Source organism: Lutjanus erythropterus, chromosome 18 (genome assembly GCF_056507025.1).
Source record: "Lutjanus erythropterus isolate fLutEry1 chromosome 18, fLutEry1.hap2, whole genome shotgun sequence".
Taxonomy (NCBI): domain Eukaryota; kingdom Metazoa; phylum Chordata; class Actinopteri; order Lutjaniformes; family Lutjanidae; genus Lutjanus; species Lutjanus erythropterus.
This window is the reverse complement of record NC_139334.1, coordinates 36570109-36585000: the sequence shown is the minus strand read 5'-3', so window position 1 is coordinate 36585000 and position 14892 is coordinate 36570109. Positions and strand designations below refer to the sequence as shown.

General features: G+C 39.6%; 1 protein-coding gene across 1 annotated transcript in view; it reads right to left on the bottom strand.

Moving 5' to 3' along the window:
* The window catches only part of vrk1 (VRK serine/threonine kinase 1), a 17749-nt gene extending 2857 nt beyond the window's left edge, over positions 1-14892 (bottom strand). The window contains exons 1-11 of the mRNA XM_084742713.1: positions 14737-14892; positions 14337-14499; positions 13809-13864; positions 10363-10432; positions 9680-9767; positions 8866-8974; positions 7922-8014; positions 5990-6122; positions 4536-4656; positions 4265-4323; positions 2164-2333 (exon numbers count right to left, since the gene is read on the bottom strand). Coding sequence (XP_084598839.1) covers positions 2164-2333; positions 4265-4323; positions 4536-4656; positions 5990-6122; positions 7922-8014; positions 8866-8974; positions 9680-9767; positions 10363-10432; positions 13809-13864; positions 14337-14499 — 1062 coding nt within the window. The 5' untranslated portion in view covers positions 14737-14892. The remainder of the gene's footprint in view (positions 1-2163; positions 2334-4264; positions 4324-4535; positions 4657-5989; positions 6123-7921; positions 8015-8865; positions 8975-9679; positions 9768-10362; positions 10433-13808; positions 13865-14336; positions 14500-14736) is intronic.

The following is a 14892-nucleotide window of genomic DNA, read 5'->3' as shown; positions in this document are numbered from 1 at the left end:
AAGTTCATTTTTACAAGAAAAGTTGCAAAAATGTTTGTGAATGCTGTCAATTACAGTTCTTAGAAAGACTGAAAATCAGAATCGGCCAAAATCGAAATCAGTAGGTCAGACCAGTCAAAAAATCAGAAATCGGAATCAGCCAAGAAAATTGAAATCGGTGCATCTCTACTCTAAACTAATGTTTAAATGTCTTAAAATTAAGACATTTATGTTTTTAACTAAAATCATGAAGAAGAGAGTTTGTCAAAGCTCTCAGGGCTTGCAGCGTTGTCTGACTGGTGAGTTTGATGAAGAGACGATCACTGAGGCGAGGCCTTGACTTGGAGATGAGGCAACTTGACATTCTGGAGCCTCCAGCCTGTTGTGTGTGAAGTCTGAACAAATGCAATTATCACTCTGCCATCTCAGCAGTCACCTCACACACAAACATCCAACCACAGAACGACAAACAGAAACATTCTGGCTTTTCTTTCTTCTGCTTGTAAAGTGCATTTAAAGAGTTGGGTCAACAAAGATGAAGGTTTCTCAGAACCACTGCTAATACAGCAAAGACAAAAACTGACTGCATCATCTCTGTCCTCTCTACAGAAATCAAACCAACTGTGGGCTCTGCTGAGGAAAGAGAAAGGAAAGGTTGCCACTGAGACAGTCCTGCACTTAATGAAGGCAATCAACTCCTCCGTCCATCCTCCTCCTCCTTCCTGGGCCTCTATAATGAAGCTCCACTCTTAGCCTGAACTATCACTCACCCCCCTGCCCCCCTTCCCATTTTTGCCTCCATTTTGACAATTGCTACCTCATGATCACCATGCGGCGCCTGCTGAGGTGAACAGATTGGCGGGATAATTACATACAATAACCAGCGCCGGGGCCCGGTAACCCTTCGGCTGGCAACGCTACGTCCCCGGTGGCATCTTCCATATGCACAGAGAGCGAAAGAGCAAGAGAGGGAGAGACAGAGAGAGGGACCAGAGGAGAAGAGATGAAACGACAAAAAGGAAGATGGAAAGCAGGAAACCAATATATAAATAAAAAGAAATAACATAAATATTACAATACAGACCTATTACAGTATTGAAACTTTGAGCAACTGTGTAACCGTTACTTCTCACTGTAAAACACTGCTTATTAGTGGTGCAACGGGTCACAAAACTCATGGTTCAGATCATATCAATGTTAAGTGAATGAAAAGAGAGGCTGTAGATGGAAAAAAGACAGAGCTGCTCTGAGCTGAGCTGTGTTGAAGGGAAGGCAGTAGATATCCCTCAAGTTGCAATAAACATCATAATCTTACAATCTATTTTAATGATGACGGGCCAAATCCGAGTTACACCACTGAAAATACCTCCAGCCTGGCCTGAGACTGACACCTATGTCTGGTTCTAAGGCCAAACATAGATAAATACTAATCTTTAAAGAGCCACATTCCCCCCTGGTCTGTTATTTATTTATTATTTATTATTATTTGCTGCAGTGTTTCTTACAGGACCTCTATTTTATTCATCCATCTAGATGTTTTTGGTGGTGGTAGAGTTTTGGAGGCATCAACCATAAACATGTCTGCCTTCTCTACAATATAATGGGATCAAATGGCTCTCAGCGTGTGGTGCTCAAAGCACCAAAAAATACATTTGAAAAACTCAAAACCAGTGTCTCTTTCCAGAAATCATGTTCCTGTTACCAATCGTGTATAGAATCATTTTTTCAATGAAAAAGAAAAAAGTTTCAGTAGATTTTCATACAGGAGGAAAGTAGTTCCTACATAAAACTATTCACAAGAAGGTGTGCATATTACTTTGAGTAACCTGGTCATGATTTATGGAAAGAGATGTTGTTGTTGAGTTTTTCAAATGTATTTTTTGGTGCTTTGAAAACCACAGGACTAGTGCCATCTATTTTCATTATATTAGAGAGAAGGCAGACATCTCCACAGTTGATATCTCCAAAACTCTGCAACTCACAACAACACAGTATAGAAAGATAGACAGCACTACAGGCCAGAGGGAAAATATGTATGTTTGATTTTGATTTTGGGGTGAACTGTCCTTTTAAGAACTGCATGTACATATTTCCATATTAAATGAAGCAGAGAGGATGTTAATTACTTGAATTACCCATGTTGCTGGTTTCTGTGTGTGTGTATGTGCGTGCGTGCATGCTGACCTTGGCAGGAGATGAAACAGCTCCATTGACAGGAGTGAACTCCAGCTTGCCGTCATCTTTTGCCTGCACAGCCTTGAGTCCAGCCTGCAGGATGGAGCGCAGCTTGTCGTATGATGGTTTGTCCTGGTATCCCAGAGATTTCACCTCCTCCATGAACCTCCGGATCTCATCTACAACACAACAAAGCCACACTATGGTGCACTGCAAATGGAAAACAACACACTGTTGTCACCATGATGTTCTGCTCTGGTCTCAGTGTCCTGCTTGATTCTGTTTGGTGTGACTTTCCTCAGACTTGACACACAACCACAAACACACACATAGATGTAGTTGTAAACAACAGTTTGGTTGTGTTCAGTGGAGCAGAAGGGAGGAGGTGTGACGTTTCATGTTTGTCTCCTCTGCTTGAACAGATACACTGCCTGTAGGTCAAAGTGTCAACATTAAAATGGCAACTCTTACCACAGCGAGACAACAAAACATCAACGCTGCCATTTACAGTCTGTACGAAATTTATTTGCTGCAGTGTTTCTTACAGGACCTTTATTCTGATAAGAACCAAGTAGGTCTACGGTTAAAGGATTAGAATTACATGTGGAATGTTAGAAATGACGGCTGTTATTCACCGGCATAAAGGAAAGGTTGATATTAAAATATTTTATAATGATTCAATATAAACACTCAACAAAAATCTAAAGGCAACACTTGTTTCTTATCATCAATAACAGTGTCCTATAGATTGCTTGGTAGCCCACATCCAAGTAGGTTGTATGACTATACAAATTAGCTACCATTAGCATGATCCTGTAGCAGCTGTAACACCCCAATGAATATTTCTTCCCTGAATCTCTCATAACAATGAGTTCAACATTTCAACTGTTCACTGGAGAAAGTGATTAGCTGGTTCATGAAAGTGCCGCTGACAAACGCACCAATTTTATGAAAAGTTGGACATGGCAGCAGGGTTATAGTTAAATAGCCAGCTAGCCAAACTCAAACCTTGCCTATCTTATCCCTTTTGTCTTATGGCTTCAGCGGGACATCCTCGACAAACAGTTGAACTGGTATCACTGGGCTCAGTGGGCTGCTGTCTCTCTGCTCTCAGCTGCCAGTACCTTCAGGCTCACTAGACTGAGATGATTAACTGTTCACTGCGCCAAATGAATAATTTGTTATTTTAAAACGTTTGGCTGCATCAGCCCCAGGGGGTTTCCAACCTCTTCACTCTCAGTTTTTTTGTCTCATCTTTACATTTATTTTCTCTCTTTGGTTTGTCCATCTTGTTCAACTCCACTAATTATGAAAATGTTTTAAATTTATCCACCTAACAGAGACAAGGAAAGGGCGGAGCCCAAGTAAAGTTAGAATGCACTAGATCAAAAGGAATTGGCTGGGAGAGATGCTGACAGATGTAATAACCAACCACAGACAGTCAGACACACAGCACTCAATTATTTTTATTTAAGTGGGGGCTGGGGTTATTTAAAAAGATGTATGTCTTTAGGTGGCTATACACATTTTGAAAGTTTAGATTGTAAAAGGTCTTAGAACACTATATGATGGCCATTCCTGTGATGCTCTCTCATTTCCCATAAGCTGCTGCAGCAGTTATGGGATTGTTACAAATTTATTACATAGATTTAGTGGACAATTTAACCACTTTTCACCACTTGAGAACTGATGAAAATGGTCACAAATCCCAAACCTGGACATTTCTGTAAGAACTGCATTTTTATGCGAATGGATGGCGAGTACTTTTGTTCTGTGGATTGCTCAGAGACCTCTTTATTAATCCATCATTCAAATGCTCCTGATCTCTAGATTGTGGCTTTGGAGTTTCACGAGGCTGTGAATATCCTAGAGGTCACTGTAGGTCATTTTATACAGGAAGTTCAAGTTTAAAAAAATTGTCTCACTACAATTCAATGGTTACTATGGAGATGTCCATCTTCACACATGAATACGACTGGGTTCTTTGAATCAACAAGAGTCTCAGCTTTCCAGTAAAACCCAATTCATGCAATTCCAGTACTGTTTGTGAGCCTCAGTATGCAGAAATATTCAAATAGAATAGACAAAAATAACACTGTGTCTTTCTTACCTGGCTTGTCTTGAGAGGAGAAACACTTGGTCATAAATTCTGAGAGGTTTTCTCGACTCCTGTCAGGGAGAAACGAGTAGCATTATTTTCTGCAGATTTAAAAATTCTCAGTTTAACACCCCTCACTCTACTTGAAAGGTCAAACTACTAAATTTCTTTGTAGAATAATCATTTTTTCCAAATCCCAAACTTTTTCTTGTGTGGCCGCAGCTGTTAGCCTCATAAATTCACTGAAAGAACCCTGAAATGAATGAAGGTGAGCTCCTCCCACCTGATTTTGGAGTCTCTGACGTAGAGGGGGTCCTGCAGCTTGTCCTCCCAGGGCAGCTGTCCACACAACCATTGAGCCATGCAGTAGCTCAGGATCTCCAGGTCAGCCCGCCTAGATGGAGCTAGATCCAGACAAGCACATGAACAGCAGCAAACACCATCAGCACCTTCCTTACTATACCTCGCTTCCAACAAATCCATTAAACAATTCAACATTTTGAAAAATACCCTACTTTACTTTCTTTCTGAGAGTTAGATGAGAAGATTATTATCAGTCTCATGTCTTACTGAAGTTGGAGTCAGGACTTATCCTAACTTGGCATGAAGAATGCAAACAGAGAAAACAGCTATGTAGTAGACAATACTGTTTATCCACTGTGGCTTTCCTTTTTTTGCCTCAGTGACTTTACTTAACTTACACAGAGTGATGCAATCAGTGGAGTAACAATCAATCAGTGTGGATCGATGTACTGATTCAACAATCAACAATTTAATAGCACTGATGGACAGTAAAAACATTGACTGACAATTATCTTAAAGAGTCGCCTTTATTTTGAAATTTCTATATATGTGTGTCACCATTTCTGTGGACGTCCTCACTAAACATTCTTAAAGTGCTACTGATGCACTGATAATGGCAAGTAGCCAAGAAAAAGACGATGCAGATATTATCAGGAATAAATCAGCAGTGTAGAAATCTATGGAAAAAACACACTGTTGTCCTGGATGTGCATCCAGTCCATTAACCTGTCGCTCTCTCTATGGCAATATTAGCTGCTCTGTTTCAGAAATGTCAGGCTGAAGAAACGTGAATGTGGGATGAAATTCAACTGTGGTTTTCTGGTGGGAGCTGCAGCCAGTTGTGAGTAAGAATAAGTATAAATAATGCATATTATTTGTTCAGCTATGAAGCAGAGAGAAAGTCTGCTATTCACTAGCCTAGTTTATGCAATGTATGGTGACTAGCAAAACACAATTGTTTTGTCTATGTTGTCTGTTCTTGTTGTTAAGCCATGTTTGACATGTGTTAGTGCAGTCAAGTTAAAGTAAACTAAACCAATTACAATTATTTATGTGTCATTTTTCTTTGATGGCCAAAAGCAGAAAAGAAAGAGGCTGCAGCTTCTTCTGTTACTTAAATATGGACATGATATCGGCTCATATTGGTCACAGGACCCTGAAGTGACTGGCAGACTTTGTGATATTGGCAGAGATTGTATAATCATCCAAAGAATCAATGAAATAATGTATCATGATGAAAATTGTTATTTACCCCTCTTAGTGGCAAAATAGCAAGAGTATCACAAGTTAATGATAGCAGAGATAATATTCAAGCTGTCAAATTATCCTACTTGTGTTCACACTGTAATTAGTGTGATCAGTGGCAAAACTCTGATGACATCACAGACCTAAAGACCTGTCAGTCTGGTTTTAACACGCAGTATTTGGACCTACATGCTCCTTTGTGGGCGTCGATGCTTGTGAACTCGATGGTTCCGTCGTGACATCTCTTGGGGTCTTCCTTGTACTCTTTTACGACACTGTCAGGTGCGTACCTGTATGCCAGCCCATAATCTACTAAGTAAACCTATAATTCACAAATACACCAATTGAGACATGCATGCAGAGGTACACAGACCAAGAACAAGGTCACACTGTATACTTTATACATGTAAACAAATACATTTATGTTTTCAGGAATCAAACTTTATTTGGGAAACCAAATCCACAACTAACTGTAATTTAGGGTCTTAGTTTTCATCCAAATTCAAAATATTGTAATTGAAGTTTTTGCACAGTTTCTTGATACTGGGTTTGAACTGGGTGTGCTTATGCTCTTCTTATGAAAATTATGTAATTAAATCTGCAAACAAATCATGACAAAATCTATGACATGCATTGTCCTACTCACACAGGTGAAATAAAACCTCTCTGTTCCCACTTTATTTTTTTAATGCAGAGACAACTCAACACGTAACTGAAGCTGTTGAAATTTATTTTGCATAATATGGTCCAGCAGAAACTACTGTTTATGTCAAAGGACTCTGCTGGCCAGGGTTGCCAGGTCTGCGTTTTCCCTGCAGAATCGGGTTACCGTGGGATTATTTTTTTTTGTTTTGCATACAAATTACATTAATAACATCTATTAATACACATCCACATTTGAGATGGACACACAGACCTGGCACATATCACATGAACGTCCTCATAAACACACACATTAAGTGTGTCTAGGCTCTCCTCTTGTCATTGCCACTTTTACTGGCCATTGGGCGAGTTTTATCACACACACACCTGCCAACCTTGCTGGTGGCTTTGGAGAGAGCATAGAAGGCAGCTTCAGTTCCCCATCATTAAAGGCTCTCTGACATCAAGGTAGAGCAGTGAAAATATTATAAATACAGCGTACTTTTAAACTGATGCAGATTTTTTTTTAGGTGTCTATAGGTGTGTTTTGCTGCTGACTCTGTCCACAGAAGTATGTTTCTCTGTTTCTCCTGAGGAAGATCAGTCTAAACGTGATCAGCCACACCTACACAGTCTTTAGAAATGGTCTACAAAGTGAAATAAGCTGTTATATAATAACATTTTTATTTTTACTATTTCAACCTAAATTTGCAGAGGATTTAAAATGCATATTTCATGTACACAGAGATGGTCAGGGACATGTTTAGCCTTGTGTAGCACAAAGAATCAAAGTATAGGGAACAGATGATTCCGGCCTGGAATTTATATTGCAATTCCACCTACATACGCTTCATTATTGTGCTTGTGCATTGTGCTTATAAACTACAGTTCATTATTGTCTTTAATAAGGAAAAATACAATAATTAAACCAAACCTACATCTCAGTTACTCCAGGGGAAAACATCAAAATAGCATAGCTACACAAAGAAAAAACAAACAAACAAACCCTTACCTAATATTAAAATCCTGAGGGGCCGATTTTGTCATTTATAAATAGCTATTTAATAACACCACCAATGATACATTATTAATCTTCAAATTAAATATTTGCCCCTGCCTTGTTTGCTAGAAAAAGCTCTTAGCTGCTGCCATCTAATCTCCCCGTTTGGAACACACACACACACACACACACACACACACACACACACACACACACACACACACACACACACACACACACACACACACACACACTCCTCTCTAGACTTAATTGAATCTAATGAAGCAGCACAAGTGTGTTATGATCAAAAAATACAATCATCTCCCTGCTTTCAAGGAGCAGTGCTGGGGTCAGAGGAGCACTTTAGCTTTCCAAGATTAACAAACGCAGCACTGAAACATTTCAGGTTCTGGAGGCACATTTCCTTTTTCATTCCCCCAAAACAAAATGTGATCTGATCACGTGATGCTTCTACTGACCTGGTTGGGATCACTGTGGCTCAGCATAAGGTTGGATGCCTTAATGTCAGCATGCACATACTCATGATCATGGATGTACTCTACGATATCAAGCTAAACAAGAAAAAAAACAGTGACACAAATATTAGTACTGAGAAAGAAAAAAAAACATGCGAGTGAGGGAGGTACAGCACCAATTATTTTTTAGGCAGACAGCAGTACTTTTACACTCCATTCTGAAGTTAAGACTAGGGCTGCTCCTAACCATTACTTACTGACTGATTGATTAATCAATAATTAGTGCAGTTCTAGCTATGCCGATCAGTTCCACCTACATTAAGGGAGTACTAGCTGCAGAAGAAAAACAAAAACAAAAACAAAAGCCAAAAGCGAGTCGAGCCAAGCCATACTATGAAGTTGAAATACAGCTTTAGTTTACTTGGCAAGCTTACAAAAAAGGCTACAACAATACCTTCAGATGTCATCTGTCATGTGACCAAGAGTATCTAACATGACTAACTCTGATCACCCCAGCCTCACCCATTATGTGCATAATGAAGATGACAGAAAAAAGTTATTACTGCCAAATGTAAATGCAATGTCCCCATGTTTAGACTTCAATATTCAGATACAATGTGGCTGCAGCATGATCAGAAACACACCCATCATCCTGCAGTAATATCACAAGCTAGAAATAACTATAGAAATGATATGAGGCTGCAAAACAGCATCAAAACCACCGTGAATACTGGACACTGTGGAGGCTACAATGGACAAGACAATGACAAAAACTGTACACAAGCCACTTTGGGGCTTTAAATGCAAGGGAGAGTTTAGAGCTGTCGGCACAGATTCCCTCAAACTGACACTCCGACAATTTAATGAAGCTGTTGTTTACCACTTGACTGAAATTCACTGGAAATAATGCAAGTAAAATAAAAACATTTGATGATGAAACAACCAACCAGTCGAAGACCGAGCTGCAGGACCAGTTTTCGGGGGAATCTCCTTCCACATTCTTCAAACTTCTTCTGCAGGTCTGTGCCCAGCCGGTCAATAACCATGAACCTGTACCTGAGGGTATACAGAACATTGCTTCAGTACCTCTGATTTACTACTGATTTACATGTTGGTGTAACTGAGTTATCATTTGCAGTAAAAGCATATATGACATATGGTACTGTGGAAGAGGACAACTTTCCAGTGGACGCAGACCCTGAAGATAATGGTCAGGGAAACAGTTTTACATGGTGTCATTTGCAGTAGATCATATTTTGGTACTGCCCTTCTTAAACTTTTTGTGAAACTGGTTTGTTTTATATCCTACAAGTTAACAGAGATATGAGATATGAGTTCTCAGTTAGAACTTACATATCCTTACAGAAGAAATGTATGCTCTTTAGAAATATATGTTGTTGTATTTACATAAGACATTTCTCTGTAAAATCGAACGCTGTTGAAATTATAGACCTACTTTATTATTATGAAATGTAACTTCCCCTAACTGTTTTACTGCACAGTTATGAATATTAACTTTTCTGTGTTTTTCTTATATGTTGCATGTTTAATTATTCAAATAAGACCTGATATTAAAATAGTTGCAAAACACAAGGCACTTTTACATCAGGAAAAATCTGATCTTGTTTTGTCTTCTGTAAGATGTTACTTTTATAAAACTAAAACTAAAAATGATTAAAATCTTTCCTCCAAAAGCTAAAAGCCTGAGTGTGCACCAGTACTAAGTGTGGACCCTGTGAGTGCTCCTGGTCAAAGTCTTACCTCTTCCCTCCTTTCTCATGCAGACCTGAGCCCCAGTACTTAGGAACTCCCAGATTTTTCAGCTTGTGAGACTTCATCCAGCTCTCAACTGCAGGATAAGAGGAAACTTATCAACAATGTTTGAAGTACTTTTTCTGGCCAAAATGTCCTAAATCTATGTACAGAAATGTATGAAATGCATACCATGTAAATGTGATGCATTTTGAATACTACAATGTTAACTGGTGTGGGTGTAAGTGGGCGATGGCGGTGATGCTCAAAGTAATAAGAGTATAATTCCGTGGGGGGGAGCTGGGCAGAGCGGCCGCAAGCTAATCTGCTGCTGGGACAAATATTTACCAACAACATGAGATTCCAGCATGAATAAAATATGAGCCTTTGGTTCCTTAGTAATATAACAGTTAATTGTCAGGGGAGATTGACATTTGGATTGTTATTATATAAAATGCAAAGCTGTGGCCTGGGGGCCAACGGCGCTGCCACCAAAAGCTTCCTTTCCTCTGCAGGGCCTCTCCCTGCATCAGCTACAAGACTGTCTTTTTTAATTAAGAAAGTTGTCTTTCTTTTATTTGTTTGCCCTAGTGGTGAGAGACTATGTTGTGTTATGATCACAAGGCTAAGTCTGGCTTATTGACATACTTGTAGGTGTTTGTGTGTTGATAAGGATTGATAAGGTGGCTTACTCAGATCAGGCTTAGCAGCTCTCATGTAAAACTTGAGCTCAGAGAACAGTGGTCCATTTTCACTGGGCTCCTGTGGACAAAAAAACAAATGCATTCATGGCCAGATTTCATTTAACACGTGTTTAGACCAAAAATAGCGCTGCAAAAACAAGGAGCTGTATTATTTAGGCTGTGTTGCTGCATGTGCAGGTGAAACAATGAAATGCAAAACTTTGGAAAGACATCACTGGCCCAACAGGTGGAAGGTAAACACAATACAACAGTCACATCAAAGGTCAAATGACATCTAGGGCTTTGCATTTGCACAACTGTGATTAAATGGTGCTAGATCTTGTTGGTTTATGTTCAAACATAACACTGAGGCTAATCAAAGTCTAATATGAGGTTGCTTGACAACTGGATGCAGTCTGATATCTGCTGGAAGGGTTATTATATGGAGCCTCAGCATCGCCAAACAGTCGGGGCTTTGGGAAGATGTAAATGTGAGTATTCTGTTGTTCAATACACCATGAAGGTGTTAGCTGGTGCTAATTTGTCAGAACCAAGGCTAACTTGGCTATGAAGCAGTTCTGATTATTGATTTGCTCCATGTCAGGAATGACGATTTTTCAAAGGGACAGCTACCACAATATAAACAGCAGGAAAAGTTACTGACTGAGCTAACGTTAATTAAACAGTGAAATGCTGCATTGTAGAAATTTGGTGTCATTAAGGAGGACAGCAGTGTAACATGACCAGGCTGAGTCAAGTAAAGAAAGGATCTGATTTTCATCTGCTATATTTTAGTTGATAGTTGTTGTGGAATTTGCCTCACTTGCCTCACTAGCTCTTAGACTGTTCCCTGAGTCTCTCTTTATATGGGTGACAATGCAGTTGTGAAGGGTCCAGTCATAGGTCATCTAACCTGAACAGGCACACTAGTAGTTGGTCACTCTGCACAACTACAGTCCACAGCTGCACAAGTAGGAGAGTAGTGCATCCCCCAGATACTTTCTCCTGAGGTCCCAAGGTTATGGCTTATCGGGCAGACAGACTGTCTCCACATTCTCTAGCAGGGCACAATACATGAGCAAGGCCGACAGATACAGTGATTTAGAGCAAAGAGGTGCATAGCTTCTTGTTTTGCACTTATGCCCAATAGAATTTGTGTACACATAGATAGACACATCAGGCCCATACATGGTGGCGTGTCAAATTCCAGCGAATGTCAGGGGACAGTTAAATACCTTCACTCGAGAAGTAACCTTCAGAATTGGGTTGGCAGTCACAATATTCTCAGTGTATTGCTAATCTGAATTCTCCTCGATCGAGCTTCATTAAATACTCCTGTGTAAGTCATCTGGGACTCCCAAACTCTTCTTCAATGTTTGAGTGAACCATTCTTCAGAATTTCCACTACAATAGTGATCCATTAAAATATATGTCCAGATACAAATCATTACGACTGGCTCAGAACATCTCTACTTTCTACATTGTGAATGGGCTGAACAGCCACTAACAGACAGCAAGTAGAACCAACAAGTGAGACTACGGCTGACAGTTAACTAGACAGGGCCTAAAGGTTCAGAGAAGGGCTGCACAATTGATTGCAATTAAAAATAAAATGGCACTATGGCCAAGCGCAATATCAAAATCGCAGAATGAGACACAAATTGCAATTTTCTGAAAAAGGAAAAATGTGTGAGAAAACAGCATTATAATGAGGTACTGTAGTGCTGCAGAGAAGACCTGGATTAAAAATCTCGTTCTTCAGATGAAAGAAAACATGTTTGCTTGGTTTAGACCACAATAAATGTCATCACAATTTTAAGAGAGTTTTTTTTCATTGAACATGAAACTTGTAATGCAAAATGGATCATTTCCACTAATCATACCACAATCACAATTTCAGTCAAAGTAATCGCAATATGACTTTTTTTTTTAACCAAATCATACAGCCTTTCATTCAGTCAGCTGTTGACTTGGTGTGTAATATCCTGACAAACAATGGATAGCTGCAAGGATAATGTTGAGGAATATTTCTGTATAACCCACCTTTTACTTGATTTGGCCAATTTTATGACATTTTTGTAAACTGAGAATCTACAGGTTATAAATGTACTCCCTTAAAAATCTTTAAACTTGGAGACTGATGGTTGTTATAGAATGTGAGTTCTCTTTCAACATGATTCACTGTCAGGTTTCACTCTGATAAGTTTTCATCTTTGTGTTTTGAGCCAACCCACCTGGTTTCTTTTAGTCAAACACTTCTGAGGAAAACCTGTCTACGTCTAACTGGTCTTAACTCATTCCAATCAAATCATGTACTTGAGCTTGCCAAAGGACAATGTGACCACTTTTGGGGCCTTTGTTCTAACCCACTGTATCTACTGTCCTCTCACACTATGATTAGAAAAAAAAATATGCCAACTGGTTTGACAGCTTCTTAAAAACAAAACAGATACCACCGTGAACAATATGTAACTGAACACTAACACCATTTACACCTGGTATTAAAATGCAATCTGTATCTGGATAAGTTATACAGATAAGGAAAAAGCCGATCCTGAAAGGTGTAAACACCATGTGATCAGAATGTGTGAATCTGGAGGTAGTCCATCTGGCATCGTGTTCGGATCTTATGTAGATGTAAACACAATCTCTACATCAATCTGGGTAACATATCTGGATACAAATCACACTTACCAGGTGTACATGGGGTGTAAGTTACTTACTTAGGTGGGCTAAAATTGTATCTAGGACCAGTGTTTCGCCTATAAGCAAATAGAATATCCAGGTCACTTGACAAACTTGTCAGTACAGCATATAAATGGAGAGGCAAGAGATTTATCTTATTATCTTTATTTTACTTATCTCTTTACACAATCATTATACCTGTGGTATTTGTGCGCTATGTATTGATGCTTAATATCCAGGTCAATTAACACACACCAAGGAGAGGAGTGGGGCGTCATCTTATTTCTTGAAACTTCATTATTTTCAGGTACATGCACACACTTCATATGCAGGTCAATTCACACACCTGTGAGCAGGCTAAAGCATGTACAGTACATGAGAAACTGCACTTACATGATAATGTCAGCACAACAATTATCACGACAAGCACCAGGTACATATCGATAATGAAGGAGGAAATACTTATCATAGATTCAGGACTATTAGTGTCCAAAGGGAAAACAGTCCTGCAACTTCACATGCAAAGTGCACAGTAATGGTACAGTGTAATGGTACAGTGATGCAAGGTATTAAGCTAAGTTTCCCCTGATCGTCAATGTGCATAATTGATGGTGTATTGTATGGCTGCAAGAGCTCTTCTGGTGCCCACAGACATCCAAGATCCAAAAGGAAACAGGAGGTAGTATTTTGCTTTTTAAAGGAAATGCACGTGATGTATATAAAACATAACATCTATAAACCTTTCAGGTTCTGAGGTTGTTTAGACTTACCACTTTGATGACATAGCGAGCATCCGCACCCACAGGTTTTGCAGAGTTCTCATTAGCTGGGGAAAAGAAAGGGAATCATTTCTTACCAATGTAGTACTAAAGCTGCTGAAAACTGTTCCTCTTACCTGGAGTGCTAAATAACATTTACATTGTTTTGGTGTGAGCTGCGAGTTTTGCTATGTGTATGAATGTCTGCCATCAGATAAATGGAAGAACTATTTCTTTTCTACATTACTACATCCACCATCCATATCACTGTGCAGAAAGTAGACAGGCAGACATCTCCATATGTAATTTCTCGAAAATTCTGCCACTCAACAACTATCCAGACAGATTAATAGGACCACAGGTAAGAAGAAAAATGTGTATTTTTAATATTTGGACTAACTGTCCCATTAAGGCGCTGTGTTATGTCAAAGAAAAACTGCTGAATGATAAAAAATCCAGTTGCATCATCAATAGATGTACTTTAGCATTGCATGTTTGAACTTTTAAATGGGTCATCTTCAGCCCACCGTCTATTCTTACCCAAATATATGAGACCAAAGCCGCCCTGGCCGATTGGAGCCCCCAGCTTCCAGGCCTTCTTTCCAGTGTCTGTCAGTACCTCTCCGGGGGGGAACTCCTCTGCCAGCTTCCTTTTAGCTGGAGCTCTGCCTTTCCCTGCCGCCGCCTTGCCTTTTGGAGGCATCTGAAAAACACACAGTCATCTGTGGCGTTAGATAGTGCTACACAGCGTCGTGCAGAGTGGATGAGGATTTTCAAAGCATAGTTTAGCAGAGCTAAACTCTTGATCGCGAACAGACAATTGAGTTACCATATGACCTAATTTGAGCTGATCGAAACAGGCTAACAAGCTGAATGTTCTTCTGTTTACAAACGAAGTGAGCTAAAAGCGAACCACATCCTGAGATCTCCCTGCTGTTACCTGTTAGCTAGTACTGTTAAGTGTCTGCACCTCTTCCGTTCAGTAAACACAACTATTTAACATTACAGCTACCAGCATGTGTCGTTCTAAGCTAACAGACCAACGAAGAAGAAGACGACAAAGCTAACAGCCTCCTGCCTTAAAACAATAAAGTAG